Source organism: Desarmillaria tabescens (genome assembly GCF_030435595.1).
Source record: "Desarmillaria tabescens strain CCBAS 213 chromosome Unknown EV420scaffold_7, whole genome shotgun sequence".
Taxonomy (NCBI): Eukaryota; Fungi; Basidiomycota; class Agaricomycetes; order Agaricales; family Physalacriaceae; genus Desarmillaria; species Desarmillaria tabescens.
In genome coordinates this window covers 916,063-928,937 of record NW_026848306.1, presented here as the reverse complement: position 1 = coordinate 928,937, position 12,875 = coordinate 916,063, and the positions used below count along the sequence as shown (strand labels likewise).

At 49.1% G+C, this 12,875-nt stretch overlaps 7 protein-coding genes across 7 annotated transcripts; 6 read left to right on the top strand and 1 right to left on the bottom strand.

The window, feature by feature from the left end:
* The first annotated feature begins 173 nt into the window (after nucleotides 1-173).
* Nucleotides 174-528, top strand: EV420DRAFT_1519877 (carbonic anhydrase). The gene is made up of 2 exons (XM_060472129.1): nucleotides 174-267; nucleotides 320-528. The coding sequence occupies exons 1-2, from the start codon at nucleotides 212-214 to the stop codon at nucleotides 513-515; spliced, it is 252 nt and encodes an 83-aa protein (XP_060335058.1). The 5' UTR covers nucleotides 174-211; the 3' UTR covers nucleotides 516-528.
* A 703-nt stretch (nucleotides 529-1,231) lies between these two features.
* Nucleotides 1,232-1,799, top strand: EV420DRAFT_1638668 (uncharacterized protein; the record flags this gene model as incomplete). Its single annotated transcript, XM_060476860.1, has 2 exons — nucleotides 1,232-1,448; nucleotides 1,501-1,799. The coding sequence occupies 2 exons, from the start codon at nucleotides 1,232-1,234 to the stop codon at nucleotides 1,797-1,799; spliced, it is 516 nt and encodes a 171-aa protein (XP_060335057.1).
* Nucleotides 1,800-2,308: 509 nt separating this feature from the next.
* Nucleotides 2,309-3,933, top strand: EV420DRAFT_1106363 (carbonic anhydrase). Its single transcript, XM_060465860.1, has 7 exons — nucleotides 2,309-2,727; nucleotides 2,783-2,819; nucleotides 2,877-2,969; nucleotides 3,028-3,213; nucleotides 3,267-3,334; nucleotides 3,390-3,466; nucleotides 3,524-3,933. The coding sequence occupies exons 1-7, from the start codon at nucleotides 2,481-2,483 to the stop codon at nucleotides 3,746-3,748; spliced, it is 933 nt and encodes a 310-aa protein (XP_060335056.1). The 5' UTR covers nucleotides 2,309-2,480; the 3' UTR covers nucleotides 3,749-3,933.
* A 288-nt stretch (nucleotides 3,934-4,221) lies between these two features.
* Nucleotides 4,222-5,246, top strand: EV420DRAFT_1729152 (uncharacterized protein; the record flags this gene model as incomplete). Its single annotated transcript, XM_060479886.1, has 3 exons — nucleotides 4,222-4,470; nucleotides 4,522-4,971; nucleotides 5,020-5,246. The coding sequence occupies exons 1-3, from the start codon at nucleotides 4,239-4,241 to the stop codon at nucleotides 5,244-5,246; spliced, it is 909 nt and encodes a 302-aa protein (XP_060335055.1). The 5' UTR covers nucleotides 4,222-4,238.
* Nucleotides 5,247-5,706: 460 nt separating this feature from the next.
* On the top strand, nucleotides 5,707-6,698 carry EV420DRAFT_1222948 (uncharacterized protein; the record flags this gene model as incomplete). The annotated part of the gene is made up of 3 exons (XM_060466479.1): nucleotides 5,707-6,302; nucleotides 6,356-6,588; nucleotides 6,634-6,698. Coding segments are annotated over 3 exons (894 nt in total), but the record flags the coding sequence as incomplete, so codon positions are not given.
* Nucleotides 6,699-7,022: 324 nt separating this feature from the next.
* EV420DRAFT_1106267 (uncharacterized protein) lies at nucleotides 7,023-9,930 on the bottom strand. Its single transcript, XM_060465859.1, has 5 exons — nucleotides 9,853-9,930; nucleotides 9,502-9,796; nucleotides 9,044-9,436; nucleotides 8,921-8,993; nucleotides 7,023-8,872 (listed from the first exon to the last, which is right to left on the bottom strand). The coding sequence occupies exons 1-5, from the start codon at nucleotides 9,861-9,863 to the stop codon at nucleotides 7,254-7,256; spliced, it is 2,391 nt and encodes a 796-aa protein (XP_060335053.1). The 5' UTR covers nucleotides 9,864-9,930; the 3' UTR covers nucleotides 7,023-7,253.
* Nucleotides 9,931-10,001: 71 nt separating this feature from the next.
* On the top strand, nucleotides 10,002-12,761 carry EV420DRAFT_1519859 (glutamate-tRNA ligase). The gene is made up of 8 exons (XM_060472128.1): nucleotides 10,002-10,229; nucleotides 10,277-10,439; nucleotides 10,488-10,825; nucleotides 10,874-11,032; nucleotides 11,083-11,291; nucleotides 11,344-11,784; nucleotides 11,835-11,991; nucleotides 12,038-12,761. The coding sequence occupies exons 1-8, from the start codon at nucleotides 10,023-10,025 to the stop codon at nucleotides 12,599-12,601; spliced, it is 2,238 nt and encodes a 745-aa protein (XP_060335052.1). The 5' UTR covers nucleotides 10,002-10,022; the 3' UTR covers nucleotides 12,602-12,761.
* The last annotated feature ends 114 nt before the right edge of the window (nucleotides 12,762-12,875 follow it).

The following is a 12,875-nucleotide window of genomic DNA, read 5'->3' as shown; positions in this document are numbered from 1 at the left end:
AAGACTTGGCTGTGAATGGACAGCGTGAGTAGCCGCGAATACGCTTTTTGAATGTTCCCTCACGGCTGATCGGAAAACAGATCCAGAATTCATGTTCCTCGGGTGCTCTGATAGTCGGTATGTTATGCTCAACGGTGATCGATAGTCCTAGAACGCTATTGACGACGGGCGCAGTGTCAGTGAAGGAACGATTTTTGATGCGCTCCCCGGGATGTTGTTTGCGGAAAGGAATATAGCAAACCAGTTCCATGAGAGTGATGCGAATGCGTAAGATATCTTCCGTCATTCTCATGCGTTGCACTTATGATGCTCGTTATAGGAACGCGGCCTTATCATACGCCGTGGAGGACCTGGGCGTCCAGCATATCATCGTCATGGGCCATTACGGCTGCGGTGGCGTATCAGCAGCCATTTCCTCGCCCCCTTCTCAGCCGTGGGATGTAGCTGACGCTGCTGTGCAAGAATGGATCCTTCCTCTAAGAAAATTATACGCCCAATCAATGAGGTACGCATGAAACGGTATCGTTGTTGTTAGCCTGGGTAGTGAATCCAATGACAGACCGGAGATCATCGAGCACAGGAACGCGTACCCCGGAGGCATCAAAGTCCCTTCCCCAAAACTTCATGATCGTGAGATGCATGCATATCAGCTGTCGTTTTCACAGCGTTTAACGATGTCCTATAGCCGTTCTCAGAGCGCTCGTGGAAGAGAATGTCAAAGAGACTATGTCTAACATTGTTTCATCGCAGTTGATTGTGGAGGTTGGTGATAAAATGTGGAGTGTTGATCACTGTCAATGTCTGATGGATATCATGTAGCGCTACTGCAACAGCGACTGCGGCTGCAGGTATTTATTCATGGGCTGGTGTATGATGTGGAGAACTGGTGAGATAACGAATCTAGGCGTTTCTGTTGGGCCTCCTGGGATCAGCATTCCTCCGGTTCCCTTTCACACACCCACACCGTAAGACCCTTGCGACAATTTTCTCTCGTTTCAGTCTTGTGGACAGTTTTTTTTGGTTGTTATGGGAGAATTATGAGCAATTCTACTTTAGATTTGAGGAAATTCGTTGCTTGTAATAGCGTACATTTAGATTTGGGGGCAAGTTGTGTTCAAGTTCATTTCTGGCCCCTAGTATCAAGCTTTTCTCTCGATGACGTCACTGTTGACTGTCACGGTCACCCGATCTTGCCTCGGTCCGGGTCGCCAGCGCATCGATTAACTTCGTCATGTACCATGTATTTCTAGGCACCCCTTCATCGCAAGAGTTGCATGGACGCCAATCTGAATATCGTTGGGAACGTATAGGACCCTTACCCGGGCCGGCAGTATTGGATGCCCACGTGCCACCGACATCTGCAGCATTGGAAGCCGCGACGAATCATCGGATCTCGCATCTATATGAAAACACGATATTTCGAGGGGATGAACAGCTCGATGACGAATGTACGCGTTAATATTGTACCGTTTGAGACAATCTACTGACATTCGGATATAGATGAATCAACCATGATAACCTGGCCTCCGACGAATTCTGCAGATAGCAAAGAGAGATTACAAACTTCGACTACATCGTTCCTAGAAACGTCCGCGTTACTGTTAGAGACTCAGGAAATGCAAGAAACTCATTATTCGGATACCTCATCTATCGCTCGCTTCCCGAGTCCTGTCAGCAAGAGCTACAGGCCTTTTAGAAGCATGGATGGCATCGATATAGAAACGTGGAGATATGTTCCAGACTCGATAAAGGTGATGCAGCTCTCCGACTCTTCTCAGGATGGCTCTTTAATGGGGTAGGTTTGATTAAGTTTACGAATGTACTAATGAATCATGTTGCTTTCATGAGACACCTTTATACCCGGAGCGCCTTTGGGCCGTTAGACTCGATAATGACTTGCCATTCTAAATGTCTACACGGACCTAAGGAGGGACAGGTGCGTTTACTATTCATAGACCCGACTATAATGAGAGTCAGTTGGTACTTATTGAAACCCCATTAATGTCGAGCGCAGTGGTTGTTGAAATCTTACACTAATTATGGTGCTGTTTCCGTCCTTGTGTTACCAAATGGTATTGGCACCTAGCAGCACTTCTCACTCGCTCGCAATCGCAATCGCACGTATCCAAACCCAAGGGTAAACGCAGAATTTTACGTGCCGGACCATCTGGTCGATGGTCCGGCCGAGAAATTTTACCCCACTCGTTTTCCCGAAGACAAAGAACCTCCTCCTCCAGTAAACAGCGTGCGCAGTAAATGTCAGATTTCTCACCAAGACATCTTCCACCAGACATCTGATTCCAATAAGAACTCCTACAACAGGCGATATGAGAACAGCGACAGAACTCTAGAATGTTTCTCTGGTTCGACATCCATTCTTTTACGCTGGGGAGGGCTCTACCTTCTGCGATCAAGGTGTCACCGCTCAGTGGTTAAGCGCCAGCAAACAACAACAACATGTAACTCTCAGGTCGATTCCCATGTTAATAAACAAAGCGGCAGCAGCTCCTTCCTTACCATTTTCCTCCCCCATGATCTGTTCCAGCATCTTCCTACTAGCTTGTGTGACATTGTCGCTGGGTGACCCCATCATATATTCGCGGACGAGGAACACAGTGCGCGACCTGGATGGCTGGGACGCATTGTCGGATGGAAATGAGAATTTTCGATCAGAAATGGAGTCGTCATACCCAGGAATGCTTGAAGACTTGGCTGTGAATGGACAGCGTGAGTAGCCGCGAATACCCTTTTTGAACTTCTCTTACGGCTGACCGGAAAACAGATCCAGAATTCATGTTCCTCGGGTGCTCTGATAGTCGGTACGTTATGCTCAACGGTGATTGATAGTCCTAGAGCGCTATTGATGACGGGCGCAGTGTCAGTGAAGGAACGATTTTTGATGCGCTCCCCGGGATGTTGTTTGGGGAAAGGAATATAGCAAACCAGTTCCATGAGAATGATACGAATTCGTAAGATATTGTCCATCATCGTCTTCACGCGTCGCACTCATATTGATGCTCGTTATAGGAACGCAGTCTTAGCATACTCTGTGGAGGGTCTGGGCGTCCAACATATCATTGTCATGGGCCATCACGGTTGCGGTGGTGTATCAGCAGCCATTGCATCCCCCCCTTCTCAGCCGTGGGACGTAGCTGACGCTGCTGTGCAAGAATGGATCCTCCCTTTGAGAAAATTATATGCCCAATCAACGAGGTACGCATGAAATGCTATCGTTGTTGTTAGCCTGGTAGTTAACCCGACGACAGACCAGAGATCGTCGAGTACAGGAACAAGTACCCCGGAGGCATCGACGTCCCACCAAAACTTCATGAACGTGAGATTCATGCATACCAGCTGTCGTTTACACGGCATTTAACGACGTCCTATAGCTGTTCTCAGAGCGCTCGTGGAAGAAAACGTCAAAGAGACTGTGTCTAACATTGCTTCATCGCAGTTGATTGTGGAGGTTGGTAATAAAATGTCGAGTGTTGATTACTGTCGATGTCTGATGGATATCATGTAGCGCTACAGCAACACGACTTCGGCTGCGGTATTTATCCATGGGCTGGTGTACGACGTGGAGAATGGTGAGATAACGAATCTAGACGTTTCTGTTGGGCCTCCTGGGATCAGCATTCCTCCGGTTCCCTTTCACACACACCCACACCATAGACCCCAGCGGAAAGTGTCTCTCGTTTCAGTCTTGCAGACAATTTTATTTGGTCGTCATCATGAAATCGGGAATTAATACCACTTTAGATTTCATGCCTGCTGCGTTAGTACCTGTCAGGTCAACGAGGGATCATGGTTTCTCAGATTTTGTCCGGGGACCGAAGCGGAAGTCAGGGGAACTTCTATATAAATATATTAATTGCGGCTCGTCTGAAATAAATTCCCTTCAAAGTCAGAATTTTGGTGTGGCCAATTAGCTCTAATTAGGGCTAATCTCCACGGAATTGCTAGGCCGAACTTCATGATTCAGTTCGGATTTCCCTCCAACAGCAACAGAGATTCTGGGAGTAAATGCGAGCTGGTGGCGGTGCTGAGGCTCTGCCCCTGATGTAAGTTTTATTCCTCCGTAGTATCGTGCATTTGAGATTTGGGGGAAATTATGTTCAAGTTCACTTCTGGCCCCTATCGAACTTTTTCTCGATGACGTCACCGCTGACTGTCACGGTCACCCGATCTTGCCTCGGTCTAGCTCGGTCCGGGTCGCCAGCGCATCGATTAACTTCGTCATGTACCATGTATTTCTAGGCGCTCCTTCATTGCAAGAGTTGCGTGGATGCCAATCTGAATATCGGTGGGAACAAATAGGACCCTCACCCGAGGCAGCAATATTGGATGGCCATGTACCACCGACATCTGCAGCACTGGAAGCCGCGACTAATCGCCGGATCTCGCGTCTATATGAAAACACGATATTTCGAGGGGATGAAGAGGATGATAATGAACAGCTCGACGATGAATGTATGCGTTCATACTGTATTGTTGAGATAATTCATTGATATTTGGATATAGATGAATCAACTATGATAACCTGGCCACCGACGAATCCTGCAGATAGCGAGGAGAGATTACAAACTTCGACTACATCGTTCCTAGAAACATCTGCGTCACTTCTGGAGACTCAGGAGACGCAAGAAAGTCATTACTCGGATACCTCATCTATAGCTCGCTTCCCGACGTTTCATTTCAATCCCCATACTCTCGTGACATTGAACGGCTTGCGTAGTGGGGGTTCTAGGAAAATGAATTTTCTTCTCGCTGTGCTTGAGGTCGACGGACCTGATACTATTAGGATAAAAAAGGGACCTGACGCGGGTAAAGAGATTAGCATTCTTAAGATGATCCTAGGGGACGATGAAGGAAACATTTGTAAACTTACTGCGTGGAGAGACGTGGCTGACATCTGGGGAGGGATGACTGGCTCTGTAAGGGTGAAGCGCGGTGACATTGTTTTCTTAGAAAGTAAGTGACGCGTCGCTGAATATTTCTTATGATTGACGTGAGCTGTAGATGTCACTGCTACTTGCGAGCCTCGAATCTCGCCTGCACTTTCTGCCTCTCCATATCTGAAATCCAACCTTCAGATATGTTATCGAACTTTGGTGTATACCCAGGCAGATGCGAGACTTCGACCGGATCTGAGGCTTGGAATCAGCGATCCTTCCGTCAGGAAAGTGGAAAGTCTCGTTCGATGGTTTGAGACGATAGCTGGGTTGAATCGTCCTGTCAATAGATGATACCTGTTACACGGATTATTCGTTCTTCCGCTGCGAACGTGCAGCGCGCCCCGAGTCACGTGTTGCCGTTAATTCGATCATTAAGAACATGTCCCGCAGTGGATTGCAAGGTCCCGACTGTTTCCCTCTCTCGCCCTTCATGTCCTCTTCCTCTTCCGACTCTACTGCCTCCACTGGGCCCGTACAGAAGGTCACGCATTCGCTTAGCGGGAAACAAGCTTATACGCCTTCCAAATCTGTCCAGGAACCGGAGGAATCATTGCCAGAGTCCCCTGAAGAAGTTGGAGCACAAGCAGTGAACGTGGTCGTTGCCTCCTCTGACGATTCCACAAAGGCAGAGAAAGTTCGCCCTTTGGATCGCCTAAAGCAACTCGCCATAGGTCGAAAGAGCACAGATAATACCCCTGAAGCGGCAATAGGCGATACTGGCGACGATGATGATGATGGCGACGACGACAATGAACCGACAACTCTCGCCGAGAAAATTCGTTCAATGATTGATGCTCTACCTTCACCTACTCCACGTAACTCTCGCACTTTCCCGAAACCTATGCCGCCGGCTCGAGATGCCGAAGGTCGTCCCATTCCACCTCCTGGAGCCATTCCCATCAAGGACAAGAAGCTTATCGCCAAGTTGTACAACCCCAACGTTATGAATGCTGAAGGAAGCGAATCCGACAGTGTTTGGAGTATCCTCGAGAGCTTTGGTGCTAGGAGCCATGACGGTAGTACAGGAGGCGACAACAGCAGCACCTGGTCGGACGACAGTATCATGATGTACTCGCCGTTGTTCCCCACCGAAGAGTCTCTCGTTGAAATCGCAGCATCTCACATCGTCCCTGCTTCAAATCCACCTGCCCCCTTGCGGCCGCAAGCCTTGTGGCAACGCAAATGGCCTTGGTGGAAGAAGCCCGCAGTCGCACCAGCAGATGGAAGTACGGACAAGGAGAAGAGTCGTGAAGGCAACCAACCTGCTGCACCTGCAACCCCCATACGAGTTTGGATTCCATCGACCACGAAAATTTCGGTTCAAGTGATGTGGTGGGGTTACCGTCTGTACGTGTCCAGACAGTTTTCACCCGACAATCATGGCTCATTATTGGATTCAGATATCTTCCTCCGCCCGTCCTCGCCATCCTTAGTCAAGAGCAGCTTGAAGCGACTAAACGCGCTGCAACAATCACAGCAGCCTTGACTTGGCTATTCACCCATATCCCTATTTCCCTACTGCCTCCACCCGTCCAACCAGCCTTGCTTCTCCTGCAGAAGATTGTGCCGTATCTTGGGTATATCGGCACTTTTATTTCGTGGAGCTGGAGTACTATCAAGGGATATGATGTTGGTGCGTCCTGCTGCTTCCTATCTGTTGTCTCATACTGATACGCAGCAGGGTATGGCGTTATTCTCAGTGCGACGTGGTTGCTTCCCGTAGCTCTTCTCCCAGGAACGTGGCAGGAAGCTGACTTTCCCAAACCCGCACCCACCACGCCTCCTGCAGGAACGCCGTCGAGTTCGACTCCTTCCTCTCCAAGCACTGGAGCTCATACTACCACTGTTTCACCCAATACAACGTCGGCCGCCCCTGGCACTCCGATTATTGCCTTGCTAAGCACCGATGAAGCCAAGGTCCCAGTTCCAGTTCCTCCTCCGGGAGGAGAGGCTGCACTTGGTGCAAAGAAAGCTGCCTGGTGGAAGATATTTTTGCCATTCTAAGGACTACAGTTAGCGACGATTCACGATTCACGACCAGCATTATCAGCCAAGACCATTCATGACGATACCCATAATGTTCAAGTACTTCGGATATGTAGTAAATAATTTGTACACGCGGTTTTACCTTTTTTTTTTTTCCAATGACCCTGCATGTAATATCATCGTTGTCAGAGAGTTGCCTTTATGTTTGATTTTATTACGAAAAATGAAGTTCCTGGCGCTAGTCATTCGAGCGCGCTCTTGTCTTATATGCAAGAAATACACAAATATTCAACTTCTCCTATCAACCCACCCTCAATGGCCATTGACAACCTTTTTGGGTACCAGCTGCAGCCTTCCAGCCGCGCTGAGAACTGCTTTGATACCGGAAGCCGTGATATCAGCATCCGTTGCAACACCCCATGAGCTCCTCTTCTTCTCTCCCGGCAGTTCATACAAGAGCTCTACGTACGACGCAGCAACGACTTCAGCGCCCTCTCCAATCGAATGCTCCGAGTATTCCCGGATAGTTAGCGTACCTTCAACGTGAGAGTGTAGCGCACTGACAGAGGACGATAAAGGCCCATTACCCTCCCCTCTGATCTTCCTCTGAGAGCCAAATAGAACAAAGTCTCCCGTCAACACGCGCTTGGTCGCGTCAACGTGTTCGAGATTGAACGTATTCACAGAGAATTTGGGGGACGGCGTCAGGACGTCATAATCATATGTCGTCTTGAAGAGCTCTGTCAAGGCCCCCACAGAAATTTCGCCTGCATCCCTCGCTGCACGTTGCACGACTTCGAAAAACGAAGCCTGGAATCTCCGCGGGAGCTCTAAGCCGAGAGAGTTGACGATAACACTTGCTACGTCTTCCTGACCTGACTTGGCGTTGAACCCGACCGTCAACTTGAGCTCGGGAAGCTCACGATCCCCAATAGCGTTGTTCACCGCGCTGATCACTGCGCGTAAACCAGCGCCTGAGATATCAGAGTCGACACCGACACCCCACCATGATTGTGCGGATTTGCGGTCGCCGGCGGGGACGAGCTCTATGTAAGAGGCTGCACGGGCATTTTGGCCCTCTTCGATGTCTAAGGTGTGTTCGGTGTATTCGCGGACGGAAAGGTCGATGTGTAGGTAAGTGTGGAGAGCGTCGAGGATAGCGGATAAGGGTCCGTTACCGTCACCCCGCACTACGCGTAGGACGCCGTCGACAGATATAGTACCATCGAACCGTTTACGCACCTCAGCTTCATCTCCAGAGTGATCGGAAGGATCTGGATTGGGCTCGGTGGAAATTTTGAAGTTCCGTAGGTACAAACGGCCTTTGTATTTAGATCCGCCATAGTGGTACGCATTTCGGAATGCGGTGGTTATATCATCCACGGTCATCTCGCGTGCTTCGCGGTCGGAGACCTCTTGGACGACCTGGTAGAACGCTATTTGCAGTTTCCTGGGCAGGTCGAGCTGGAGATTCTGTTTGATGAGGTAGGCGATACCGCCTTTGCCGGATTGCGAGTTGACACGAATCAGAGCTTCGTAGGTCATGCCCAAGTCTGCAGGGTCAACCGGTAGGTACGGCACCTCCCAATACTGGGGTTCACCCTTCGCTGCGGCGTCCGCGTGTCGTATTTTCTGGGCTTCCAGCCCCTTTTTGATGGCATCCTGATGTGACCCGGAGAATGCAGTGAAAACGAGTTCACCAGCATAGGGATGTCTTGGATGAACAGGGAGGTCGTTGCATTGGGTAACAACATCGATGGCAGTTTGTAGGTCACTGAAGTCGAGATTGGGATGGATCCCTTGGGAGTACAAGTTAAGGGCGAGGTTAACGAGGTCGACATTCCCCGTTCGCTCTCCATTACCGAAGAAGCAGCCCTCGATACGGTCACCACCAGCTAAGAAACCAAGTTCGGCCGATGCAATTCCAGTGCCTGGAAGAAAATAAGGAAAAAGGATGGCGCTGTGAGATGGATGCGTACCTCGATCGTTATGGGGATGCAGACTGACCAGAATCTTCTCTCGCTCGGATATTTTGCTGCAGAAATATTCAATCTGGAAAGACAGTTGGAATGTGCGCGAACCTCGGAAATCAGAAATATTACCTGATCGGCGTAGTGATTTGGGGGGGCGATCTCCACTGTTGATGGAAGATTGAAGATGATCTTGTCCTCGAAATCTGTACCGGCCTTTCCCCATGCAGCTTTGACGACTTCACAAATCTCCACTGCAAAATCCGGTTCTGTTTGCGTAAATGTCTCCGGACTGTATTCGTAGCGAAACTTGGTTCCATATTTTGCGGTGCACTCTTCTGTCAGCTGTTTGACGATCTTGGTGTGAGTAACGGCAAGTTCGATGGTCTGTTCCTTTGAATTGCGAAATACGACATTTCGGAACAAGGGGGACGTTGCATTATACATGTGGAGAATGGCGTGCTTGCATCCGGCGACCGCGTCAATCGTGCGTTTTATCAAGTCTTCCCGGGCTGGTGTCAGGACCTTGCTCAATATGAGTTCAATACACCTTGTATCCAAGGACGAAAAAAATGGAAGATCGGACTAACTTGTATCCATACGTCGTCGGGAATTTCGTTGTTTTCGATGAGACCTCGTACGAAGGAGAAATCAGTGTCGCTAGCAGCAGGGTATGCGACCTCGACCTCCTTGACACCACATTTAACGATCTCCCTAAAGAAAGTCGTCTTCTGCTCGATGGTCATCGGGTTGGCCAGGGCCTGGTTACCATCCCGAAGATCGGTCGACAGCCAACTGGGAGCCTTGGTGAACGTTTTCGACGGCCATTGACGATCTTTGAGGTTCAATGGGGTGTACGGCCTGTACTTTTGGGAAGGGTCGGCTCTAGAAACAGTAAAAGTTCAGTAACAGTCATCGGAAATGGAAACGAGGGTACAGACAGCATGGGCATGGTGGTGGATCGAAGTAAAGAAAAGTTTTAGCAGAATCGTGTGCTAAAATAGAATGTCGTAAAAAACATGACTCACTAATTAGGAATCCGATTATTCCGATAGGACCGACTTTACCGATCTTCGAGTCACTAAAGGTCATTCATTTACCACCACCATCAATGGCAACCTTAACCGTGTCGGCAAAGATTTCGCCATTCCCCTTTGCTGCAGTAGCGATAGCAGCGTATACTCAAAAAGCTGAGATCGTGTACGATGAGGCAGTTACTGGACCAGTCCTGGATCTGAATGGATCGACCATCACCGTTGAAGAAGACATCGTTCACGCATTATCCAAGGCAGGTGGCCTCTCCGAAGACAGCTCCAAGGTAAAATTTCTGTCTAGTCTCTACACCAGTTTACTCAAATTTACCAGACAGCTACTTTTTTTGCACTAGCAAAGACCTTGCTCACTACAACTACGGTCCCGAAAATCATCACTGCTCTCGATTCATTAGACGACCATCTTGCGTTTAGGACCTTCCTTGTTGGACACGACCTTACTGCATCAGATTGGATACTATGGGGGACCTTGAAAGGTGACTATTGCCGCTTCCACTCAACAATAAAAAGTTAACAACCGTCAGGCAACATCAAGATCATCGGTCTTCTCAAGAACAACAAGCACGCTCACCTGAATCGATGGTTCTCGTATCTGGAGTCTTTGGAATCCACTCAAACAGCTATCGCTGGTTTGACAGCCGCAAAAGCCAGCAAGGCTAGATCTACCAAGGTTGCAGCTGGATTTGCCCTTGGTCTCGAGGGTGCAAAGATGGGCGAAGTAGTCACTCGTTTCCCTCCCGAGCCAAGCGGTTACTTGCACATCGGCCATGCCAAGGCTGCACTATTGAATCAGTATTTCGCCAAAATGTACAACGGAAAGTTAATCATTCGTTTCGACGACACTAACCCCAGCAAGGAAACGGTACGAAGAATATCTACCTTTCCCGTTCCATACTAACGATATATGCAGACTGAGTTTGAGGATACCATCCTTGAAGATCTTTCCCTTCTCGACATCAAAGGAGACGTGGTCACGCACACTTCTGACTACTTTGATACCCTATATGGCTTTGCCATCCAAATCATCAAGTCTGGTAAAGCCTATACCGACGATACCGAGCAAGCTCAGGTAAGAAAACGTGTTTGCTTCTCTTATATTAGTACTCAGTCCTTAAGCAGATGCGTGAGGAGCGTATGAAGGGAATAGCCTCAGCCCATCGAGACGACAGCGTTGAAGATAACCTCAAGCATTTCGCCGAGATGACCGCAGCATCCCCCGAGGGCCTTCGGTGGTGTCTACGAGCCAAACTGAGTGTAGACGATAACAACAAAGCTTTACGGGATCCAGTCATATACAGATGTAACACTTTGCCTCATCATCGTACTGGGTGAGTACCTCAAGCACTGACATTCCTGGATCAATATTAATGTATCCTTTAGGGATAAGTGGAAAGTATATCCTACCTACGATTTCGCGTGTCCTATCGTAGACTCCATCGAGGGTGTTACTCATGCACTGAGGACAAACGAGTACCGCGACCGAAACCCGCAGTATCGCTGGATGACCGAAGCACTTGGCATCCGCAACGTCCAAATCTGGGACTTTAGCCGTCTCAACTTCATCTACACCTTGCTGTCGAAACGAAAACTGCACCATTTCGTCAATACGGGATTGGTGCGCGGATGGGACGATCCTCGTTTCCCGACCGTGCGCGGTATCCGGCGTCGTGGACTGACTGTTGAGGCCCTTCGCCAGTTCATGCTCTTGCAAGGCCCATCCCAAGCGATAGTTTCATTGGAATGGGATTCCATCTGGGCGATGAACAAGAAAGTCATCGATCCTGTTGCTCCGCGTCACTGGGCAATCATCGGAGCCAACATGTATGTCGTTTATATGTTTGTTTTACACTCTCATGCTCATATCGCGCTAGCGTCCCTGTCACCATCAAAGGCGGACCAAGCACGCCCGAGGTGAAAAGTGTGCCGAAACACAAAAAGAACCCTGACGTTGGTGAGAAGAAGACGGTGTATTCGTCAAACATCCTTATCGATCAGGAGGACGCACAGTCGTTCGACGACCAGGAGGAGGTCAGTAACCTAATCGTCTATGCTGATTTCTCTGATTGTTGTATAGGTCACTCTTATGGACTGGGGCAACGCCATCGTTCGATCGAAAACGACCGACGCAGCAGGCCAGGTCACTTCCATCGAAATGGACCTTCATCTTGAGGGTGACTTCAAAAAGACCAAGAAAAAGATCACCTGGCTCGCTCAACCTACGCCTGAGAACCCTTTGATCCCGGTCACACTCCTTGACTACGACTACTTGATCACCAAAAAGAAGCTCGAGGAGAACGACGACGTGAACGACTTTATCACCCCCGTAACCGAGTTCCGCGAGGCCGCTCTGGCTGATGCGAATGTCAAGGACCTGAAGAAGGGCGATTATATGCAGTTTGAGCGGAAGGGATATTTCGTGTTTGATGGCCAGGGGACGGATGGGAATTTGGAGTTTATCAGGATTCCGGATGGGAAGGCTGCGGGTTTGGCTAGTAAGGCGACTTCTGTGGCAGTAACGCCTGCTGCTGCTGAGGAGCCGCCGACTAAGATGTACAAGGTGGAGAGTGTTTATGGGTCCAATGTTGTGCCGGAGGCTGATACGAAGATGTACAAGGTGAACAGTATCTACAGTTCATAAAACTTACAATATTCAGCTTAGAAATGCGTAGAAATACAGCGGGTAGTTATAGAATGTATGTACAATTGTGAATCGCACAGGTATTGTACATACCTGGAATATGTCAGAGAACACCTGCCTCTTGTGAGGACTCTCGGACGAATTCCAACATGAAAGGAACCTGCAATATGCGAGTATTGATTGGATGACAGGGGGCATCGAATGTACTCGTACAAAGTGCAGCACAAGTCGGCGTTCCGGAGACGGGCCGGACTCGGTATTCATTCCGGCGATC